At 34.4% G+C, this 25778-nt stretch overlaps 3 protein-coding genes and 1 pseudogene across 3 annotated transcripts; 2 read left to right on the top strand and 2 right to left on the bottom strand.

The window, feature by feature from the left end:
• On the top strand, window positions 1–5157 carry LOC18602586 (annotated as a pseudogene).
• LOC18602584 (dCTP pyrophosphatase 1) lies at window positions 9347–11477 on the bottom strand. Its single transcript, XM_007034067.2, has 2 exons — window positions 11211–11477; window positions 9347–10036 (listed from the first exon to the last, which is right to left on the bottom strand). The coding sequence occupies exons 1-2, from the start codon at window positions 11331–11333 to the stop codon at window positions 9686–9688; spliced, it is 474 nt and encodes a 157-aa protein (XP_007034129.2). The 5' UTR covers window positions 11334–11477; the 3' UTR covers window positions 9347–9685.
• Window positions 18979–19842, bottom strand: LOC18602583 (oil body-associated protein 1A). Its single transcript, XM_018119362.1, is given in 5 exon segments — window positions 18979–19030; window positions 19032–19143; window positions 19227–19617; window positions 19619–19631; window positions 19724–19842. Coding segments are annotated over 5 exon segments (687 nt in total).
• Window positions 21068–23551, top strand: LOC18602582 (DEAD-box ATP-dependent RNA helicase 21). The gene has a single exon (XM_018119856.1). The coding sequence runs from the start codon at window positions 21205–21207 to the stop codon at window positions 23266–23268; it is 2064 nt and encodes a 687-aa protein (XP_017975345.1). The 5' UTR covers window positions 21068–21204; the 3' UTR covers window positions 23269–23551.

The raw sequence follows: 25778 nt of genomic DNA, 5'->3' as shown, positions 1-25778 counted from the left end.
TCTCTTTCACTTGCTTTGTAGTTAAGGAATCACCCCAATCTTCCTTTCCTTTCCATCCTTTTACTTATTTGCAATAGTTCAACTCTCCTTCTCACAAGAATCCCTTTACAGAAACAAATTAATCGAACGAGGGAGAAACAGCTAATGGGTGTTCACTCGGTGTATTACTCCATCTTGCTACTATGGCTTATACAAACAGCAGCGTCGCAAGAACCAGGCGAGCTTGGTTGTCAGGAAAAATGTGGGGATGTTAATATTTTATTTCCATTTGGGATAGGAGCCGGCTGTTATGCGAATACGTGGTTTAGAGTAACTTGCAAGGAAACTGCTAACGGACTAAAACCTTTCATCAGTCGCATCAATTTGGAGCTTCTGTTTTCGACCCCCAGAGCTGTCTTCATCAACAATCCAGTAACTTATGTCAACTGCGGCGATAAAGATAATAATGGCGCCGCTGCTAGTGTCAACCTAACAGACAGTCCATTTTCCTTCTCAAGTAGATCCAATTTGTTCGGGTCTGTAGGTTGCGGTAATTTGGCTACTAAATTTCGTAATCAAACTTATCGTATTGGTGGCTGCCTGCAGCCAAGATGTGGTGACGTGTCTTCTAATTCTAGCTGCCACGCCTCAATTCTTGAAAATCTGAAATCCTATACTTCAACCATATCAGAGATGTATCCTGATCATAAGGACAGCAAGAGATGCAGATCATCTGTTTTCTTGTTTTGCAGTGGCATGCTGGATACAGATTCGGCGCTTCTCCTTGACGTTAACGTAAACATTAGTACGACGCATGTTCCTGCAGTGCTCCGGTGCGATACTGTGAAATGCAATTTGGGAGGTCAATATGTAGCTACTCACTATCACTATTAACTAGCAATCTTTGTGTCTCTTTATTTTTTGTTTCTTGTTTCGATGACTTTCATTTTTTTAAACTACCCAAAAAGAAAATATTTGTGAATTTGTTTTCCTTGGTATTAACTTGGTGCAATTTATTTCTTTTTGATAAGCAGACACACGATGCAAAGAATTAAAAGCACTATCTGATCAGAAGTCTTGTACAGTAAGCTGTGGAAAAGTTGATATTGCATACCCATTTGGAATAGAAGTAGGCTGTTACATGAATGACTGGTTCAAAGTAACTTGCAACGATACCGCCGATGGGAAAAAGCCTTTCTTAAGCAGCATCAATCTGGAACTAGTCTCTTCTTCATTTTCCTTAGGAAGCGTTCAAGTGAACAATCCTGTAACATATATCCAATGCCAGGATATACATAATAATGAGGTTAGTGTCAACCTAACAGGTAGCCCGTTTTTCTTCTCAATCGACAATTATTTCGTATCTGTAGGTTGCGGCAGTTTGGCTACTATTCTTCACAATCAAACTCATCTTATTGGTGGCTGTCTGCAATCCGGTTGTAGCAATATTGTGACTTCCTACGGTCGCTGCTTTACGAGTATTCCTCAGGGTCTCAGTTCTTTTGTTGCAAACATGACAGAGATTTATCCTAGTAATGGCAGCAATAGATCATGCGGATCTGCTTTCTTGACTGATAAAATTTCATTAATATATTCAAACCGCGTTGACTTAAGCAGTAAGAAAAACTTTTCTACAACACTGCGATGGGGCACACCAAAAGTTGCGCCGTGTAAGTTGAACGAAGGCTCAGAGATCTTATGTAGCCAGGATGAAGAATATTGTTGGACAAACTTGGGCTACGCACATCTATGTGTTTGCAGAATGACAGAGCACACCAACGAGGATTATTACTTTACTAATATATGCGAAGGTATGTACTTGCTTATTTTTTAATAAATTTGTCATATATTAAGTTTTCATTAATAAAAGTCTTTAATTTTTAATTTTTTTGGTTCAGCTTAATTCTTTCATTTTATATTTTTTATTGATAAAAAATATAAAAAATATTTTAAAGGACTTTGAATGAACTAAACTTTTAGATATATATTTTATAAAATTTAATCGATAAAAATATATTTAATAATAGATTTAAAGTTGAAAATTTTTTACTAACAAAAATCAACGTAGGACAACTTAAATAGGATAGAGGGAGTATAACAATATTCCTTGTTTCAAGATAGTGAATTTGCACCAAACTTTGAAGAAAAGAAAAGCAATTAGGTATGAATATAAATTTAGATATAGTAGTTCTTAACATATTTTTATGTGCAAATAACTTTATTTTATTCATTTCATAAATGACAGAACCAAGCAAATGCGCATTTCCTGAATATAATAAGTATTCTAAATATAAGTACTGTCATATGCTTTGTGTGAATGCTCCTGGCAAGTCTTGTTCGCCATGCCCTGCTAGATATCAATATAACCATACCGAAGATGTGTGCAAGCCAAAAGAATATAACTATTCATCACCAACAGTTTTAGCCAAAAAGACTCAAGCTGGGGCGATCATTATAGGTGCGTATTAAATTCTCTTTCAAATTGAAAACATGCACCATTATTGAAATATATTTATGGCTTTTAATTCTTGTTTGAAATTAATGGTTTCAATTTCACCTTTTATATGTATATATCTTTGCGTTGTACAGGTTGTAGCACAAGTATTGGGACACTGTTTGTACTGCTTGGTACATGGAGTATGTACAAAGTACTAAAAAGAAGAAAAAGTAGCAAACTTAAGCAAAAGTACTTTAAAAGGAATGGAGGTTTACTACTGCAACAGCAGTTGTCCAGCAATGAAGGTAATGTTGATCAAATAAAGTTGTTCACCTCAAAGGAATTGGAAAAGGCTACGGAGTATTATAACGAGAATCGAATCCTTGGTCAAGGAGGCCAAGGAATTGTATATAAAGGAATGTTAACGGATGGAAGCATTGTTGCTATTAAGAAGTCTAAAATGGTGGAGGATCAAAAGAAATTAGATGAAAGGATGGTTCAACAATTCATTAATGAGGTGATAATTTTATCACAAATTAACCATAGAAATGTGGTTAAGCTTTTAGGATGTTGCTTGGAAACAAAAGTCCCTTTGTTAGTGTACGAGTTTGTCCTTGTAAAAGGGTTCTTGTGATAGGGAGAGAAAACATTGCAAACAAGTAAAAAGATGCGTCAGAGGCGGCAAAGAGGAAGATTGGAGCAGTTCCTGAAATACTGAGTGTAATGACAGGTAGAATAAAGTAAAAAAAGGATTAAAGAGTAGAAAAGAATTAGAGAGAGAATTTAGAGTGAGAAGCTTTAATGAATTGTGAGAGAAAAGTCCTCTAAATGAATTGTGAGGCTTTATATATAGTGCTAAAAGTGGCGGTTACTCAAAAATAGGCTTTAATGAGCCTAATGAATGACATTATTATGAAAAACATTAATGTGAGCAACTGTTACTGTAATTGAATGTAATAAGATTTGTTCTCAAGTAAAAAATAACAGAAAATAGGTGTACAAGAATAGGTACAAGAGAGGAAGCTGTATATGAATAGGTATAAGAGAAGAAGCTATACGAGAATAGGTATAGGAGAAGAAGCTATACATGAATAGGTATACGAGAACAAGGTAAGAAGGTGAACACCAATACTTCAGGTAAGGGTTAAGAGANTGTCCTTGTAAAAGGGTTCTTGTGATAGGGAGAGAAAACATTGCAAACAAGTAAAAAGATGCGTCAGAGGCGGCAAAGAGGAAGATTGGAGCAGTTCCTGAAATACTGAGTGTAATGACAGGTAGAATAAAGTAAAAAAAGGATTAAAGAGTAGAAAAGAATTAGAGAGAGAATTTAGAGTGAGAAGCTTTAATGAATTGTGAGAGAAAAGTCCTCTAAATGAATTGTGAGGCTCTATATATAGAGCTAAAAGTGGCGGTTACTCAAAAATAGGCTTTAATGAGCCTAATGAATGACATTATTATGAAAAACATTAATGTGAGCAACTGTTACTGTAATTGAATGTAATAAGATTTGTTCTCAAGTAAAAAATAACAGAAAATAGGTGTACAAGAATAGGTACAAGAGAAGAAGCTGTACGAGAATAGGTACAAGAGAAGAAGCTATACGAGAATAGGTATAGGAGAAGAAGCTATACATGAATAGGTATACGAGAACAAGGTAAGAAGGTGAACACCAATACTTCAGGTAAGGGTTAAGAGGAAGACCTCTTAACTATCTCCATATCTGAGCCACCAAGCTAAACTCTCCGAAACATCCCAAGATGAAAGTAACCCATGAACCCTATCACTTATTCCGAGTTACTTTCACTGTCACCCAAGTGAAGTGCTTATTTTATTCGAAGTAGCTGTTCTACTTGTATTAGTTGTTCCATATGGAGTAGTGCTTTACTTATTTTAGTTTTTCTGCGTGAAGTAGCACTTCACTTGTTCAGGTTGTTCTCTGTACAATATTATGTTGTAACATAATTCTTTAAAATAACAGTATTAGCCAAAATCTAGTATCTACAGTCTCAAATGGAACACTCTCTCAACTTATACATAAAAATGAAGAGTTCCCACTGACAAGAAAAATGCGTCTACGTATTGCAACAGAAATAGCGAATGCTTTATCCTATTTGCATTGCTCTGCTCCAATCCCTATTTATCATCGAAATATAAAATCTAGCAACATACTTTTGGATGATAAATATAGAGCAAAGCTGTCAGATTTTGGAACTTCAAGATCAATTGCAATAGAGCAAACTCATGTAACCACTCAAGTTCAAGGAACTTTCGGATATTTGGATCCGGAGTATTTTCGATCAAGTCAATTTACAGAGAAAAGCTATGTTTATAGTTTCGGAGTTGTTCTGGTTGAGCTTTGAACGGGACAAAAAGCTATCTTTTCAACACAATCAGAGGAAGCGAAAAGCTTGGTAGCCCTTTTTCTGCTTTCAATGAATGCGAAATCATTGTTTGATATTCTTGATCCTCAAGTAATGGATGATGGTACACAAGAAGAGATTATAGCCGTTGTTAAGTTAGCAAAAAGATGCTTGAACCTTAAGGGACAGAAAAAGCCTACAATGAAACAAGTTGCGATGGAGCTGGAGCGGATTAGAGCGTCAGGAGAAGCTAATGTTATTAAACAAAGTGATGATGAAGATTCTGACATAGATGACACGATCAAACCTTGTGCTATGACTTCTTGTTCAACTAGGTCAGTTATAACTAATACCAGTGTAACTTTACCATCCGATGCATAATCCTTGTTTCCAACTCTCACTAAACAATCTTCCTTTAGTGCGTACTTTGTGTAATGTATCTTCATGTTTAGTTCTGGTCATCCTTTTTCTAAATAAATCATGAAATAAGTTCTGAAATAAATGTGGCATTTGGTACTTTACAATGCAATGTGATTACAGGTAATGTGAGTGCAAGTAATGTGATTGCAGAGAAAATAACATTACAGTGTTTGGTATGCAAGCAAAATAATGATTAAAATACAGGAAAAATAACATTGAAGCATTTGGTTTACAAGTACTTTATTGGGAATGTAATGTTAATTTTCAAAATTACCTCTATTTATTAAAATGCAAGTTTAATGTACTTGTATTTTTTATTGTTAATTTTTATACAATATAATCTCTTAGATATATTTTTAATGTCATATATTTTATTTTCATTTTTTATTATAATCTTATATATTTTATTTTCATTTCTTTAATATAATTTTTTATATTATATATTTTATTTTAATTTCTTTTACTTATATTATATAAATTTTAATATCTTATATTTTATTTTATTTTAATTTCTGATTCTTATATTATATATTTTATTTTAATATTTTTTATTTTTAATTATAAATTATAAACTATTTTAAACAAAGTAATAAAGTTGAAGGGTAAAAATGTCTTTAATAAGATTACAGAGTGTAATGTAATGTGATTGCATTGGTTTTGGATTGCAATCACATTACATCCCTTAGTTGTAATGTGATTGCATTGTAATCTAACATTGCAGTAATCTGTTGCAAAATAAACATTGCAATGTAATTTAATTAAGCACCTTGCAGGGAATGTGTTCTCACTTCCTTCATATCAAAAGTTACCAAAGTGTGATGAAATAAGTCTTTATGTATTAAATTGTTATGCTAATAAAAAAAACAAAAACACTAATTGTTTGTGTCTACATTCATGCCATAATGATTAGCATCATGAGACCAAACCAGAGGGAAGAGTGTTGGCAGTGATTAGAATATTCTTGTATAAAATTTAAATTAATTGAACGAATGGGGATAGATTAAGGCCCCATGTCTGGAACGGGAATGGAGAAACAACTTAGGAGGAATCAATATGCTATATTGAATCTATGGATGCTGATAGTCAGTGTTATAGTTAAGACAATAGATGGACTTGTAGTGACAACAATTAATGCAGGCTTCCTGCAACTAGAAGAAAACATAAAGTTATGCCAGAGAAAGCCACAAATGACATTGAGTTTCTCACTATTTGTGTACTAATACATTGGCAAACTCTCATGCCTCTTTCCGGTTTCATTTATCTTACCATTTGCGTACTCTCGGGCGGCCAGAGCACTGTTGATTTATCTTACATTTGTTTGTTGAATAATATATTTATGCCCGGATTAACTATAGTGACATTTAACATAAATTAAGGAATAATATTAAAAAAATATTTAGATTATTCTGAAAATTTTAAATAAGTCATTGTATTTTTATTTTAAATTAAATAAGTTTTTATAACAAATAATTAACTTAGTCAAAATACAATTTGTCATTTTATATCACATGATACTAATATAACATGTTAATATATCATAATTGATAATGATGTGGTATGATAATATATCATAATTAATGATGATGTGACATGTTAATTTGACATGATAATATGATCATGTGGTATTTTTCATACTCTACATCAACGCCATGTGGATATAAAATTACAAGTAGTATTTTGACTAATGACAATTAATCATTCATTAGTTATATGAACTTATTTTATTTGAAATAAAAGTATTGAACACAATAAAAAATAAAAAACTTATTTAAATTTTTTTTAAATAGTTTAGAGACTTATTTGAACATTATGTCATAAATTTAATATCAACAGTAAATAATTTTTTATGTTTACTCGAATACAATAACAAATGTTGTCCGTTTAAACATTAACATTTCTTATTATGGTAAGGTGTATGAAACCTATGATGCACTTGAATCAGAGTAGAAAGAGCAAAGATACATGACACTCACATCAGCTTAAATTCTCAAATTAAGAGAAATGTGTACCAATGCGAAACTAAATACTTTCAAGAACAAAATGGTAAAGAGAAAACCAAGTTCTATTGGATTGTCCATTTTAAACTGCATATCCACCAAAAGCTTCTTGGGATCCCGTTGGGTACACTTTGAGAATGGCCATTGCTTGTGTGTTTGGTGTGGTCTAGTGGAGGAATGTGTTCATATATTTTGATTTTATGTCACTTGTTTTTGGACAACGTAACTTGGTTCTATGTGTTTCGTTGGTGGGGGTTTAAATTGGGTTACTTCCAATTCCGTGCAAATGGAATCATTCACTAAATCTTGGAATAATTGTTGTTGGTTGGGGGCCTCTAAAAAGAAATAGTGGTGCGGCATTGTGGTCTCTATGACTTATCATAATGAGACAGTTTATAATGAAAAAGTTTGACAGTTTTTCACTTGAGTAAAATGGGATTTTTCTTTTGAATAAGAACGATAGAATGAAATGAATCTGTTGATAATATTAGGTTGTGGACAGAATCTTGGAATTGCAAGACAAAGGATACGCTCCTAATGGGAATGAATTCTAATTGAATGTAGATGGTTCAATTAGAAACAAACTGAGGCCTATGGGATGCATGTGAAGGGATTTTGAGAAACTCCACGAGTTCCATCATTGGGTTGTGTTTTCTGATCTTTTAGGAAATGACGACTCTAATTATGCATTATGAAGAGTTCTTTTTCGAAGGGCAATAATAATATGATTAGTTTTAATAAAAGAAAACATTTGGGATAAAATCATTTCATCGGAAATGAACACTGAATACTCATCCTCTGTAACTAATCAACTATGTAATTAAATGAATTAAGAGTATGGAGTATAAATATGAACTCATCCTCTGTAACAAACTCATGTTGGCATGGCAAGCAAAAATCTTTACTCCTAAGAGGATAATTATGTAATTTTTGAGTTTGGGTAAACACCATAATAGAAAAACAAATAAAAATGAAAATATATAATAAAAATAGTAATGTGGAGAAATATAAGGTCCGTAGATCAAAGTAACAAAAACTCTTTTGTTTTTTTTTTCTTTTTTTCCCTTTTCATCTGTGGTTAATTCTTTCTAATTTACTTTGACAATGGAAATTGATAGACAAACTTAGCATTATCAATAATAATAAGGCATCCGTATTTAAGCATTTGGTTCATTGACTAATGTATGATCTCTTACTTAAAAAATAAAATTCGAACCTCTTTTTTTTCAATTAAAAAAAATAAAGTATTTGACTGATTAAATAAGAGATCCAACGGGTTGAGAAACTTCACCCGTGGGTGCAAATCTTTTCACCGCACCCAAATATCAGTTCATTCAGCTAATTTCAGTCTCTTCATTGTTAAATTTCATCTTTAAGCTTTCTAGGCTTTTGTCCATATTAATTTGTTTCTTTGCTTTGCTTAATGGCAACGACTATAATCTTTTATAAATTTTAAGGTCAATTTTCGGACTAAATTCAGACTTGAAAAATGCCCGTTTTCCTACATTTGTATACCCTAGACCTAAGTCCAATGAAGAAATATTATTAAGATAGTGAAATCTTTACACATTAGCATCTGATTGGATCATATTTTTAGATATTCCTCCGACTGAGTTGGCACCTTTGCTTGAAGGTGAAGCCTTTGGGCCTTCTGTTTTGCGTGGTTAGTTCCGGTCCAATTAATCTATCGACTTTTACATATGAATAGAATAGAATATTAATTTACATGTTCTGTTCAAACTCAAATATAAATCCAATTGAGTTCAAGTACGTCTATTACATCTTCTAACCAAATTGATATATATATATATATATATATATATATATATATATATATATATAATAAAACTTAACTGAGGTCCAGCCTAGCTTGCTCTGTTATTTAATCCACTCAAGCTCGAGTTCTTTTGAGTTACTTAATCGAGCCAAGCAGGAACCTGGCATTATATCAACTTTGCTCGGTCATAACCTTTAAGCAGAACGAAAGAACAGTAACCTTGAAGAATCATACCTCTCTACTATCTAGGCAAATGTCCAAAGGAAACCATACCCATCATGGTCATGGACGACCTCTCTCACGGAAACAAAAAAAAATGTTGACATCTCCCTGGCCCTGCAGAAGGACACACTTCAGTACAACACAGTGACCAGAGTCATAAAATCTCTGATACAGTATTACCATTTCTATATACTATTAACTCCAGGCAGCGTGGCACACGACCCCAGATTCTGCTCACACAAAAAATAACACTAAAACAACACGCACAAGCTACCAAAACTATGCACCCTTTGTCCCACCGAATCACCCTTGAGAGAGAGAGGGACCAACAGTACAGAGCTCTAAAGCCATTATAATATAGTATAGGCTGCTTAGAAAGGCCCTTGTATATGGGATGAGATTAATTATTCAAATAACATGAGAAAAACAAATGGCTAAAAATCCAAGCAGTCCAGTTTTAGTCTAGTGGCCATAATATATTCACAGCCACATTTCAAACATCAGCATCGCTGCTACTTTTGCTGCCACTTCGGATGCCCTCAGTAGCAGCAGCACTACCACTATCACCATTAAAATTGTTCTCATCCGCATTGATATGGGTGTGCTTTTTCGAAGACCCTTTGCAAAGCTTGACTGGGTATTTAATGGCATTGATCTCCAGCTTTCTCAAAGCAGCTTTACCAAGATCAACCCCGCATATATCAGAAAGCCTAACAAGGTATAGCAACACATCTGATAGCTCCTCACCCAGGTGTTGTTTCTCTTCATCTTTCCAATCAGGGAGTCCTCTTGGTACCTCTCCTTTCCACTGAAATATCTCAGACAGTTCTCCCACTTCTCCTACCTGAAATATGTTCATACAAAGTAAAGAGTAGAGAATGCTGAACAAGCGAAACAACGGGACTGACAAAGGAACAGGGAACCAGGATTGTGCCTTTGCGGGAAATGAGGGAAAATGTGGGGTCTTGACATGAGTTACATCATATGAAACAACCAGTATAAGATTCTTTTTTTCGTATTCACTTATGACTTTTGTGGCCCAGAAGTGATTTCCATCACTCCTGTCTTTTACTTACTTTCAACAGTGATTCAAACATATGGAAGGAGCAGACAAAAGATAATCAAGCAAATGGTACTTCTGTTACTGTTTTCATTACTTCATGACATTTCTTGATTGTACAGTTGATGGAATGGCAGTGAATCTCACAGAATCCAAACAAGGGACAAAGACCAAAAATTCCAGAATGGGTTTTCAAGAAAACAATATTAAAAAAACCAATTTTGAGTGGGACTCTATTTGTTTGGTTTTTGATACCCAACAATATGAACAAGAACTTCCCTGGAAACCATTCTACAAGATAAAAGTAAAGATAATAAACTATAGTGTTTTCGGTCTTGTTGAGCGTGGAGGGAGATTCTTAACAAGTGGATAAGGAATCAATTCTACCGGTCCATTCTTTTTTTAATTGAAAGATAAGGAGTAATTTTATTAGCCACAAAACCCGCATGCCATTGCAAGTCTAAAACCAACTACTAGAGACTCCTCAAGACATAAATAAGTCGATTTGGGCAAAAGAACTGAAAAATTACCAACTGTTAGCAGCTACAAAAAGACTTAGACGGCTGATCAAAGGAAGCCCAATGTTACTTTCTTATTGTTTTCTCTCAATTCCCTTGAATCTCTGTCGTAAAATACATAAGAAAAACTGTTTATTACTTTGTCTATCATAATACAACGCAAAGGCATCTTCACTCAAAAAGAACAAATCAAAACAAAAATAAAAGACGGACATGGGCCAAAAAGTCTGAACAAAACCATCCAAAAGTCAACTTAAACAAATAATAGATGCAGGAAGAAGAGTGAACCAATAAAAAAAAGATAGAAAAGAAGTAAACCATTTAGCAGATAAACTTAACATGGGTATAATGGGTAATTGAGAAATTCAAATGGGTTTAGGATATATAAAAAAATGTTTTAGGGTTTTATGAAAACTTAGAAGCGTTATTAAGTTTTGTACCAGGGCCAGCAGGAGATTCCTAGGGCTGTGAAACTGATCCCAGTCTCTTTCCCTCGCAAACTCAGCCATTCTCTCCTTGAGCTCTTCCAGGGTAACCCCTTCTTTCTCCTGGACGCCTGTCATTTTTCGTTTTCCCAAGGATCAAACAGGGCTTCGTAAGTGTCAGAAACGAAACGAAGAATTGCAAGATTACACCCCAGGTAGACTAAGGCAAAGCCACAAAGCTTAAAAAAACCCATCGTTTTATTAACACTCGCTTGCCCCTGCAAAACAGGGAAATTTGTGAAGACAGACTGATGAACTATTGGGTATTGCCGGTGAGGTGGGACCACTTTGCTATTTGAAGACGGACACGTGGCAGTTCAGTGGTTCTAGGCCTTGTTCCTGGTGGCCTTGGGATTTGAAGGGACCACTTCTGTGTTCTTTAGGGGGACAAATCCGAGTTGTACCTTTTGTGGGAAAATTCTTTAATTGCATACTCACCTGTTTTTTTTATTATTTCTTTGAAAAAAGAACATAATGGTATATAATATAATAATAAGCTTGTAAATATAAATTTGGGTTATATAAAGTTTGCTAGCCTTTGATGACAAAAGAAAAGAAATTATAGGGACAAGAAAATCCATACCACTCATGGAAATTTCAATTCAATAAACAAAAGATATATTTTTTATTCGATGGCTAGGGTCGGTATGCTATGAGTTAATAATACTTACAAATTTAAATATTTGATACGACTATATAATGTTTTTATTATCTATATCTATATATAAAAAGAAGACAATAATACTATATATGTGTAGGAAGCCAAGAAAATGAATTTGATCCCATACCAATAGTAGTAATGCAATTTGAAGCTCAATTGCACAATCCTCAAGTTTCCAACTAAACAACAAAAATAACAGGTTTTGATTGTTATTTGTAAGTAGATGAGATTTCGTTTATTAATTTTCAATTACTTACAATGAATGGCAACATCAAACCAACCTCAAACTATATATTGTACTCTTCCTACCCCAATTGCTACATGCACGATGGAGATGGATACAATTGGGAGAAGGAACAGAGAGAGGCTGTTCACAAGTATTGTTAAACCTCATCTTCATTACGAACTCTATGGGCAAAAACAGAATCCAGAGAAGCAATGTTTGTTGCTTTCTGTTTTCTTGCCACCATGTGGTGATCACAAATTGTTTGCCTGAAAGATACATATTGCAACGCCGTAAATGCTAGGCAATTCACCATCATTTCAATTTTTGTTTTTGGTCACGTGCATCATATGTCAGCACCCTGTAGTGATCTGAAAACATTGATCAGTTGTTTGACAAGGAAGCCATGAGCCACACATATGGCCCCTCTCTTCCGCGGCCATCTGAAAACACTAGTTGTGTTATAACTTTGGCTCAATATAAGGTTAAAATCAAATCAAATGCCTCATGTGGTGTAAAAGGTTTTTCTATCAACCAATTGTAGAGTCCAAATTCATTAATTAAGGTCAAAACAATCATTCTAAGAGGACGAGCTAGGGGGGGAACAATTTTCAAAAGAGTTGCATACTTGAAGCAACCTTAGCGCCCCCCAATGCATTTAAACTTGCCATATGTTTTAAAGAGTTAGATTTTATTATAAGTTATGATCATCTTTCATCTTTGACAGATCTACTCGAGTTTAGTCAAATATAATTTTTATCTGTGTAAATTGTAAAATGTAAAAAGGGCAAGGCATGTCGGTTGGAGAGGAAAGGAAGCATGTCCCTCGAGTTTGGGGATTGAGAATATAAGAGTTATTGGAAATCGCACATAGTTTGGTAAGAGGGGGAAAGCAAAAGGCACCCGGAGAATCTGCTTGGAATTACGACTTGTCAAACCTGGAGATTAAACTGTCGGCCCATGGAAGGATGCCTCTGCTTATCACTTTCTAAAAGATGGGATATTGACCCAAGACTCTAAAGTCATCATCAAATATAATTAGTGGTGGAAGTGGTAGCCATCATTTCTATTGTAATTGTTTATTATCAAAGTTCAGGTGGGATTCCACCCCCAAAAAAATTGAAACAAATTTATGTGGATCACCAATAATAACAATGAGGTCTCACTACTCACACCATGCCTAGGCCTCAGAGTGGCTAGTCTTCGTAGTAGTAGTGGTATAGTACCTTCTGATAAAGATTCAGCCTTTTGTTTTAATGAAAATGTTCAATATAGTTCAATGGCATTACAATAACAACTTACAACCATGAAAATCCCAGGAACAAGATAGAGGAAAATATAGCTTAATTAGCAATAATTAAATCATTAAGAATTTAAGATTAGGGTCTTTCAGTACTCTTTGACGATTTCTTCTATGAGTAGCAAAAATGGATATTAAGGTAAGAGAAATGAAAAAAATAAACGTCCAGTGAATTATTTAAAGAAAATTAGATACGTATGAATTTGTTATTTATTTTTCAACCATCCGACGAAATGGTAAAAGCATATGTTGACGATAATATAGTGTGAAGATCACATAAACTTCGCTCGTCCTTCTGGTTGGCATGATTTAAAAAGTTTCAACAATTTCTGCGTTCAAGCTAGGCCTAGCTAGGGTAATGCTCACTAATTTGGTCTGGATAGGAAGAGGGGGGCCGACTAGTCAGAGCAGAGAAAAGACGGCCTTGTGGATAGTGCTCAGGTTGTTGCAGATATTAGCCACGTCGCCTGGTCCAGACCCTAGTTAGGCTGCTCCAAAGCTTGATGACAATGTGACAGTAATAACAATGCCCCATAAATGGGCCAGGGCTGCTAGGATTGTTCCTTCCTTGATAAATTTGAACCTTAAATTACCTTAACTTTCATCATAGTAGACAATCTCTGAAACAGTCGAACTCGTGTCAAACTTTGCATTGACTCACGATATGTTTTCGTGTCCCATTATTTCATTCTTGCAAGTTTCTTGTGAAACCGGGTAACTTCTCCTCATTGGCCAACCAACACTTTTCTGAGTGAATGGCTTTCTGTTGACAGTGCACCCCAGTACATTGGGAAGCATATATAGCTCTTGGTCACAACAGAAAACAGCAATGAAAATGGTCACCACTAACACATGTAATGTAGTTTGTCTAGCCCTACCAGAGGACTGCCCTTTATCCCGCATTTGGCATTGTTTGGCAGAATGGTCGGGGCTCAATATTTATCATTTCAACAATGATTCCAAAAGGTGAAGTGACCTTTCTTTCTGTCTTTTTCTATCCTTTGGTGACAATCAGTTTTCGGTGCCACAAGTTTCTTGATACATTGAATCATGTATATGTATTATGCATGACCCTATTTTCATCTCTTCACATTTTCTCTTCTGGAATTTGCTTTCCTCAACAGATGCCTTGTTAGACTTTTATTCTCTTTCTATATATATATATATATATATATATATAATATATATATATATATATATATATATTTTGCGGTAATAATGTTGATATTTTTGTGATGTTTCTATTCTTTTAATCTCATGTATATATTTAACCTCATTTCTACTTCTATAGCAGCACCCAAAATCAGAGCCAGGGTCGNATATATATATATATATATTTTGCAGGTAATAATGTTGATATTTTTGTGATGTTTCTATTCTTTTAATCTCATGTATATATTTAACCTCATTTCTACTTCTATAGCAGCACCCAAAATCAGAGCCAGGGTCGGGCTAGAAGGGCCATGACAGTTGTTAAACTCTCCAAAATTTTTAGGTGTTTGACAGAATAAAGATATAAATAGTAAAAAAAAACTCCTAAACTATGCTCATTTCTTAAATTAAGTCCCTAATCTTTTTTATTATATCAAAATGAGTCCTTAATGTTTAATGAAAATTTTCTCTTAATTAATCAAGTGACAATTGATGTGACATTTTCTTCATCTCTTTCATTTTTTTTTTTAATTTCGAGGAAGTTATATAAGCCTTTCCATTTTCTTCTTCCTTTTCCTCTTTCTATCGTCCCATTCTCTCCATCTCTATTCCTATGAGCTGTCTAGAATCTGACCACCATCGTTGTCTATCGTCAGTGCCATCTGTCATCCGTCGTCAATCAAATTTGAAAAATTCTACGTTTCGATTCCTCATGTCTCCTTTTACCTTTCAATTGGTTTACTTTTCTAAAGAAAAAAAAAAAAACCCTTCTTTCTTTTTTTTCCTCTTTTTTTGAAAACAAAACCTATACCAAGTTGTTGACGAAGGGATTTTGGTACTATCGATCCCTTTTTTCTCTTCTTCTTTTTGCCTTTACACTTTTCACTGATTAATTTCATCTATTCTCAAAAACAAAACTTAAATCTGAGAGTTTTAAATCTTCAATCTTTTGAGATTTGGAAAAAAAGACGAAATTTTTCAAAAAATCACCCCAATCAAAAGAAAAGGAGAAGGAAAAGAAGCACCAAAAGGTTCTTTTTGGTGATTCTGGATGATGGAGGCAATGATTTTGTGGTTCGCCAAATTCATGGTTCGAAGTTTTGAGTTGTGCCATGTTAGTTATCACATGATTACATCATTTTGTCCAGAAAATGTCGATTAATCGGTGAAATGCCCTCGAATTGAACTTTTGGATGTCGGCATAATATCTAGTTCAAGTCGAACCAAATTTATATAGCACGACTGGCAATGGGCCCAATATATGAGCTTAAGAAAATTGGAGTTGCTCAATGCTCCCTGCTTTCTCTTTGGGTGAATAATTGGCATCTCAGTTAGCTAAGAGGCCTGGCCCAATTCTTTCCCTCCGACATTTATCCATGATCTCTTCTACTACCATCCATCCAAAGCCTTTGATTTTTCATTTTCAATTACCAATTAATCTTTGCCTTCTTCTACTCCTTTCACGCATCTATAACATACTTAAAAAAGGAAATTTCAAAGGAGCTTATTCATTTAATAACGTGTCTGTTTTAAAAGACATTTAAAAAAGTTGAACAGTATTTTTAAAAAGAGTTTAAAATTGTTTACATAAATTTTAGAAATATAAACTCTACGCGGATCGGGTATGTATGAGTGTTTTATATTTAACTCGTGTGAAATTTATGCAGAGTCATTCTCTAATATGTGTATATATATATAAAGTTGATGTAAGAGAAAAGCTTTTTTGTTTTTGATGCTCAGTACATTGAGGGTGATAGGAGAAGCGAACGATTGGAGCTTCAATACCGATTCTCCTCGCATAGCAAGGCTGCAAATATATGTTGTAGCTGTACCCTTTCCCTTCTACTTATCTTTGATGATATATACTTCCATCATTTCTTTTTTTTTTTGTTTGAATGAATGAATTGATTTTTAACATTTCATGCACGGTTATTGTTTAACAGTTTATTATCAGTGTCTAAAGCCAGCAATAAGCAGTCTGTTCTTCCCACCTTGGAAATCTTTTTCAATGTTGCTTGCTGGGAAGTGGAATCCCTATGCCACTATTTTTCTTGCTCAAGCCTCAAGTCTGCCTTTGTTATGCAATTGCCAACGGTCGGTTGCTTTGTGGAGGATTCCTACTTATCGGTAAATTTTGTACCTGTACATAGTTGTTAAATCAAAATGCATATTACATATAAAAAATATTTTTTTTTAATTTAAACTCTCAACATGCTTTTTAATAAATATATAATTTTAAATAAGATATATATTTCAAAATAATTTATTAATTATAAATAAAATTTTTAATAGTTTCAATATATTATTTTTATAATAAAAAATTAAAATAGTCGCAGTTTTAAAGAGTGCAAAGTTAAGGTTAAGTTTGAATTTTGGTTAGCAAAGAGACCCGAATAGAAAAAAAAAAAATAGTCAAAAGGATAAGAAGAAATTGTAAGAAATAACCCTTCTGACAATAGTATTTCAAAAATAATCATTAAAATAAAATTAATTATTTTTAATCATATTTAGTCATAATTTAACAAAAATACTCTTAAAACTATTTTAAATAAATTAAACCATTCATCACAATTTCTTTTCATATGTGTTTTCGATTTTTTTTCTCACCATCCAACTTTCTCTAATTTTATCATTTTCTCTCTTCGCCAAGCTTTTAAGACGCCAAACAATAGTTTTGATTTGTTTGAATTGAGTGGCTATTTAGAAAATTTGATTTTTAGATATTTTGGATGAAATTAAAATGGTAAAAATGATCACATATATTTGAAATAATTTTTAATTGGATTAATTCATGACCTAGATACTAATAAACTCAATAATGAATTTGAAATTTATAAATCTAAGGGAGTTTTTTTCAATTTTTAGCCGAAATAGATATTTTAGATAAAAAATTTTATGTTTTGATTTATGAAAACATGTTAGAAATGTTTTAATCCGTATCAAATTGTTAAAAAAAAACTAAAAAGAAATGAAAAGAGTTGAGAGGATTTGAAGTTTTAGTTCGTAAGTAACAACAATACTTTAAACATTAGACTAAAACAAAATTTTTTTGAATATAGTGTGTAACAATAATGTTTTTTTAACATGGAGTGTAACAATAACATTTTTTTTAATATAACGTGTAACATGTTTATATACATGACTTGCAACAATTTTTTTTTTTTCAATATGATATGTAACAACTTTTTTAACTATGACTTATACTAATAATATTTTTTTAATATGACGTGTAATAATTTTTTTATATATGATGTGTAACATATTTTTATATATAATGTGTAACAATAATATTTTTTTAATATAGTGTGTAATATTATGTGCATGACATGTAACATCATTAAAAGTAATTCTATTAAACTTGACTAAAACTAATTAAAAATTTAAAAAATATTATCTTTTAAAAACATCTTATTTCTAAAAATTATTTTTTAAAATACCCCAAAGGATAATCTTTATCATTTTACTCTTTATTAAATTTTTTATGAAGTATAGAGTTCTAAAAGCCTTTACGAAGTCTACAACCTAAAAAGTAGCGTGACTTATTATATTTCAGCTCATACCCAAAAAGAATTTGATAGATTTTTTTTTTTATGTAATGTACGAATAAAGCATACGAAATATATCGTACATAGACATGTATCAATTGATACACTTTCAATAATTGATCAAATTTGATCAATCTATATGATCTCATGGTAATATCTAATATATAATAAGATATAAAAAATTGTGGAGATGTATATATGACCTCATGATAATATCTAATATATAAAAAATTGAAATAATTTTACGTAGATATTGATAATTATATGCCTACATAAAGCTAAACGCTCTCATTTTTAAATATTAGATATTGCTAATTTTGTTTCATTTAGTAAAAAAAACTCATAATTTATGCTTAAAATCGAAAATTCATCCCACTTACCAAAGTCAAATGACCCACATCATCCATGAGAAATACAGAGCAAGGAATCCAAAATGCCCTCAATTAGTTCAAATTATATTATTGCCATTTGAGTTCCATTATTTCGTTATATTATAATATAAAACAAATTAAAATTGTAGTAATATGTTTGGTAAGCTAGAAACTTCCAGTGCTGTTGTTTCCAATAAAACTTCAATTCGCTCGAAATTGTTATCTTCGGTTACGTTCATTTCTATAACAGTTGATCTTTACTCCCTCCCCTGGTAATGAGTTATCGAGTGTTAACAATCAGGTCTTAAGATAGAGCTGCTTTAGGAGCAAACTCAATAGTATGGATTACTGCTGTGGTGTGGCTTTTTTTCTTTTATTATTAGTTTTGCCCTGTACATGTTGTTCAGAGAGGTCGGGGAACAACTAGGATTTAGAGAAAGCCGTGTAATTCCTGCGTTACAAGGTGCAAATTCAAACAAAGACCCGGGGAACAGAATCAATAGGCTTGCAATCTACCTCCCTTGAGCCCTTCTCCGCCGCCATTAGCCAGCGGATGAATCCCATGTGTCGGACCAGTCAGCTCAGCTCGGTTTGCCCTCTCCTTCGCAAAGGAAACCCCGAATCGCTTCTCAACATCTGTATGCATATACCATTGAATGCATGGTTAACTCTTGGGAAACAAATAAAGTCTTACAATATTATTTTCTAAGGCTTATTACCTCGGGCAAGTTCATCATAGAGCTGGCCATCCCTAGTGAGAGCCATCATCAGCTGAGGCAGCCCAAAAGGGAGATTGCCGCCCCTATCAACCTGCCAGAAATGGATCGTCCAACTGTAAGTCTTGCAAACCTTATCAAGGTCCTGCCTCTCGATTGGCCCCGGAATTTTTGGCATGAACAGCACCCCGCTCTTCACCTAGTACAGATGCGAGTGCCAAAGCGGTTTCTCATTGTCGGGCAAGGTCAAAAACAAATTCTCCGATATGATATACTCCAATCCAATAAGCTTTGCATCTGCTTCAGGGCTGTCGTATATGAGACACTGCCGCATTTCTTCGTTTTGATGGGCGCAGAAATGGTGAGCCTCGACCTGAAGGGTGATGTCGTACCCAATAGAAATGAAATCTACAGCAATGCGAGTAACATGGTTAGAAGAAATTGACAATATATTTAGAAATTTGGAAAAACAAAACAAGCAAAACAGAAGGGCTAATTACGCGCAGAGATGTTGATGGATTTGTTTGACGGGGGCGAAGCCTTGGATGGTGCCAGTGGCCGTCTCAAGGAGGGAAGTGGCGGTCTGAGTTGGTTCTCCTGGAACTTGTGGGTGCTACATCGCTCTATTGCTTTGCCTGGCTAATTTCTGAGCGGTTTGAGTCGTTTTGGATTGTGGGGGGTTTGACGAGTGAAGGCTGCCCTAGCCAGCTCGTTTTAAGGTCCCTTGATCATGAGTTGGGCCACATTGCTTTTGCATGCAGAGTTACGCGAGGAAAGGGAAATGATAAACGTGGCTCGTTGCTCTTGTGAAGTGGCTTCTCTTATCAACTACAGCTGTTGAGAGAAGATGTTTCTGCAACATTTCTTTTCAAATCGGCAGCAATTTAGCTAATCAATTGTTTAAAATTCTTAATTTGTGTCTCGACTATAGAAAACAAGTCTTGAAATTTTTGAATTTCATCTTATTTGGATTTAGTTTATTTGTTTTCCTATTGATTTGTCCATTATTTTTTATAATATATTATCAATTGAAAGTGATTGCAATTGTATTTTCTATTCATAAATTCATAAAAGTGATTTCGTAAAAGAGAAAAACATAGTTTGGAGCCTTACATCACTAATAAGGAGAGGCATTAAGCCTTTGGTTACTTCGTACACGACTTGATTTACTTTTATGTTAGATTGATTAGTTTATTCAGTTATCTTATAGTAAATGTAATAAATGTTATATTTATCAAAAATTATTTAATTATTATGTAATTACTGTCATATCAGATGCCACGTCAGTAAAAATTCATGTCACCCTCCAGAAGAGTGAAGTGAAAAACAGATTGCTTTACCTCCATTTTGAAATGATGAAACAGAGGAGTTGGAAGCAATAATGAAAGAAAAAACAAATGCAAGCTATCCAGCAAATTTCTTCCCACAATCAGTGCCTACATTTCGAACGCCGAATCTTCTTCCGCCTTAGTGCCATCAAATCATATTAAAATCACTTATTATTTAAATTAATATCTATTTTTTTATTACATTGAATTAAATTTTTTATTTTTTTAAAATAAATAAATAAATAAAATATTATTATAATTAATCAAAATAATATTTATTATTTTAAATTCATATTAATGTAAATAGTAAAAATAACACGTGTGATGATGTTATTGCATCACATCAATATATTATATTAATATTTATTATGTGAGATAAAATCGATCGATCATTAGCTATTATCAATATGAATAAAAAATAAAAATTTACTGGCTGTGTGTATTGAACAACAAGGGTAAATGTGGTAATTTAGCATAGGACAACAAACAACAGCGGAAACAAAATGGAAACCTGGGAGCAGCAAGGAGTAATAGCTGCAGAAGTATTCCTAGAAACCTCCATTACTTCGAAAATCTCTCTACCTTTCCCCTCCTGCAATTAACCAAGCGAAAACCCATTTTCCTTTTTCTTCTTCCTTTCTTTCACACAAACCATGAGCAACCACAATCTTTCAAAACCCGTCTTTTTAACCAAAGCCCAACGCGAAGAACTAGCCCTTAAACGCCTCGAAGAGCAACGAGCCCAACAGAAACGCCGCCTCGAAGAGCTCCACCGCTCTAACAACACCACCAACAGTAACTCCGATTCTCCTTCTACTAAGCCTTCTTCCGATTCCTCCGATCGCCGCGACCGCGAAAGGCAGCGGGAAAGAGACCGCGAATCCGAGCGGAGAAACCGGGAGCGCGAAAGGGAACGCGAGCGGGAGGAGGAAGCCAAGGCTCGAGAACGAGCGCGGCTGGAAAAATTAGCGGAGAGAGAAAGGGAAAAAGAATTGGAATCGATTAAAGAGCAATACCTCGGATCGAAAAAGCCTAAAAAAAGGGTTATCAAACCTAGCGAGAAATTTAGGTTTTCTTTCGATTGGGAAAACACGGAAGATACTTCGAGGGATATGAATTCGTTGTACCAGAACCCTCACGAGGCTCAGCTTTTGTTCGGACGAGGGTTTAGGGCTGGAATGGATCGGAGGGAACAAAAGAAGCTCGCGGCGAAGAATGAGAAGGAGATGAGGGAAGAGATTAGGAAAAAAGAAGGGGTTGAAGAGAAACCAGAGGAAGCCGCGGCGCAGAAGTTAAAGGAAGAAGCGGCGAATACTTACGATACATTCGATATGAGAGTTGATAAGCATTGGTCTGAAAAGAAGCTTGAAGAAATGACTGAACGAGATTGGAGGATTTTTAGGGAAGATTTTAATATTTCCTATAAAGGGTCGAAGATTCCACGACCAATGAGGAGTTGGGTTGAGAGTAAATTGAGTGCCGAGTTGTTGAAAGCTGTGGAGAGAGTTGGGTATAAGAAGCCTTCCCCGATACAAATGGCAGCGATTCCTTTGGGATTGCAGCAAAGGGATGTGATTGGGATCGCAGAGACAGGGTCAGGTAAGACTGCTGCTTTTGTCTTGCCTATGTTGTCTTATATATCCAGATTACCACCTATGAGTGAAGAGAATGAAGCTGAGGGGCCTTATGCTGTTGTCATGGCCCCGACTCGTGAACTTGCTCAGCAAATTGAGGATGAAACTATGAAGTTTGCACATTATTTGGGTATTAAAGTTGTTTCAATTGTTGGTGGTCAGTCAATAGAAGAACAAGGGTTTAGGATTAGACAAGGGTGTGAGGTTGTTATTGCTACACCTGGTCGTCTGCTGGATTGTTTAGAGAGACGATACGCTGTATTGAACCAGTGTAATTATGTGGTTCTTGATGAGGCTGATAGGATGATAGATATGGGTTTTGAGCCCCAAGTTGTGGGTGTTTTGGATGCTATGCCATCTAGTAATTTGAAACCAGAGAATGAAGATGAGGAGCTTGATGAAAAAAAGATTTATCGGACTACTTATATGTTTAGTGCTACGATGCCTCCAGCTGTGGAGCGGCTAGCTAGAAAGTATTTGAGGAATCCTGTTGTGGTCAACATTGGTACTGCTGGAAAGGCTACCGATTTGATTTCCCAACATGTGATGATGATGAAGGAATCAGAAAAGTTCTCGAGATTGCAGAAGTTGCTCGATGATCTTGGGGATAAGACCGCAATTGTGTTTGTTAATACCAAGAAGAATGCTGATACTATTTCCAAGAATCTGGATAAGGCTGGTTATAAAGTAACAACCTTGCACGGTGGAAGGTCGCAGGAGCAGAGGGAAATTAGCCTTGAGGGTTTTAGGGCGAAAAGATTCAATGTCCTTGTTGCTACAGATGTTGCAGGCCGTGGAATTGATATTCCTGATGTGGCTCATGTCATTAACTATGATATGCCTAGTAATATTGAAATGTACACACATCGTATTGGAAGAACAGGACGTGCAGGGAAGACTGGTGTGGCCACAACATTTTTGACTCTTCAAGACTCTGATGTCTTCTATGATCTCAAGCAGATGCTTGTTCAAAGTGGCAGCCCTGTCCCTCCTGAGCTGGCAAAGCATGAAGCTTCTAAGTTCAAACCAGGATCGATTCCTGACAGACCTCCTAGACGCAATGACACTGTTTTCGCTCATTGAGAAACTTGAGTTTTTATTGGCACGTAAGAAGTAAAAGCCCCAATATGTTTTGCTGTACTGTGGTATTGTAGTTGCCGAAGTATCGATCATTGCTTCTCACAAGTAATTTCTTTTTGCACTTCAATTGTAGAATTTGAAAGTGTTATTAGCTGTCTTTACTTTAATTGCTGCTGGATTGCTGCTACCATGCTAATTTGTCACTAGAGGAGTATTACTGGGTAATAGGAAGATGGTGAACTTTGAAATATTTAATTTGAGGTCACTGATTACTGGTTTATATATTCTTTCAGATATTCACATTTATAACTGCTATAATGTTACGTAGCTTGTTTTGCTGTATTATGTTTACAAACATAAAATTTTGAAATTTGGCTTGCATGGAAATTCAACTTGGGATATTTGGAGGAAAAAACCACGAAGCATGATGCAACGGCAGAAGTGAAGAAGAATACCTTCTATATATTTATTATAGTTAGATATATATGAAATAGATTATAAGTGTTTTGCATGACAATTTGAATGACTATCTCCTCATTGATTATGCTTGTGACATATTAAGTAAATCTTGACAAAATTGTCACCTTTTCTAGAAGTTGAGGTATTCGTCAACAGCTTGGGTGGAATTTATTTAGGTAACACAGTAGAGGTTGGATATTTATGTGAGTGAAAATTCTTATTTTTATCATTGAAGATTATATTGGCATGGAATATAAGTCCTTACTTCATAATGGAGTATCATTCAAGAACTTTCATGCAACATCAGTAGTTTTAAAGTTAGAAGGTTTCCTGACAAAGGTGTACTAGTGTTGATAGTTGAGAGTATTTATTTGTATCAAGATTATCCTTGAAAAGAAAATTAGAAACCTATAGTGACCTGGGAACAGAAAGCTTTCTGTCCTAGGAATTTCTATAATTCAAGGTACATTGTCTAATTCTCCTTGATTATTGTAGCTGAAATGTGTGTTTTGAGAATGAACTTTCAAACCCAATATTGGCTGAATTATTGTATGGATGGATCAGTTGAAGATAAACTGGGTGAGTGTTGTTTTAAATGACATTTGTATGTGTTGCTAGGACAGGACGTGATAGTGGAGATTTCAAATGGGATTTAGTGTTTTTCATCAAATGTGATATAGTTGAATAAGTGATCGGGGTTTTGTTTCAGATAATATAGTGCTAATTAGCAATATCCTTTCATGGGATATGAAAGTTAAAAGGCAGATACCTTGAAATTAAATGGATCCTTTTATGTTTTCTAGGATTTAGTCACCTCATTTGCTTGTCTCTTTATATGTGGATTGGAACGGTGGTTGGGAGCTATATGATCTTTTCTGTTAGCTTTATGCTTTCTGATTTGAATAATGTGTTAACCTTATTTTGGCCGGACGACACACAACAAATAGAATAGCTTTCGTGAGTGTTGTTATTTTTGCTTTCCCTGTTATTGCTGTATGTCATTGTCGTTTACAGACATTAGCTATGTATTGCAATGTATTTATTCATTTTGCAGATATATGTTAATGCTTGTAATGCTTATGTTCATGAAGATATGTCCTTTGGGTTTTCCTCATACTCATTTGCCAACCAATGCAACTACGCTAGTTCACTAAACTAGCATTTTCAGAAAGGTAAATTCACGGCAAAAAACTATCTTATAAGCTTGAACCTGAAAAATATGAACTCTCAACAAAAATTGTCTGAGCATGAAATGTGGGGTGCTTTGTCCTTGGTTGTTGGCACACTTGATATCTCATTAATCTGTTCTCTTGCAGTACCTGGGTGCGTCTTCTGATATATATAAAGCTTGTAAAGCAGGTAACGATCCATTGGAGTTCTTTTTTTTTTTTATGTTTCTTGAATTCATCTATTTGATTGTAATGAAAGTTATCTGCCAGTGTTGCCCACTTCAATTTGTATGGTGAATCTTAAAATTCTATTACTGAGTTGGCCAATGATGCCTCTCTCTTATTGTGTGTGAGCATATGCATGCATACATACATAAAGCTCTTTAAAAGAGTCATACTAAAGGAAGGGTAAACCATTTGAATTGAGTGATCTTCCTTTGAATCTCCTTATCAGCCCAGCTGGCATGCATACATGTGAATTGTGCTCATGCACTCATGGTAGACAATGCTTAAGGTCTTGTTTCCTAAACATTGGTGGTTACTTGCGTGTCTGCTGTTGACATTGAGACGAGAGAATCAGAGGCTAGTAAGAGGAGAAAAGATACTGGTAGTGCATAATTCTTGATAAATTAATGTCTAGTTTTTATTTACGAACAGACTGCTGGTTTATCTAGTTTATTTTTCAAATGAATCACTCCATCCAATTACCTTCTAGTTGTATTAAGTTGAAGTCAGCGATGCATGCAGAAAAGTGGGAGAAAAAGTGATCATTTGAACAGTATGTGGTGCATGTTGTAGTGGGAGCATAAATGAAAATATTTGTTTAAATTAATTCTTATATTTCTTTCTGGGGAAGAAATATGTTGTTCTACTGGTACTCCTTCA

The sequence above is a fragment of the Theobroma cacao genome, chromosome 4 (assembly GCF_000208745.1).
Source record: "Theobroma cacao cultivar B97-61/B2 chromosome 4, Criollo_cocoa_genome_V2, whole genome shotgun sequence".
NCBI lineage: Eukaryota > Viridiplantae > Streptophyta > Magnoliopsida > Malvales > Malvaceae > Theobroma > Theobroma cacao.
The sequence above is the reverse complement of the archived record's forward strand: the minus strand, read 5'-3'. Positions and strand labels throughout refer to the sequence as shown.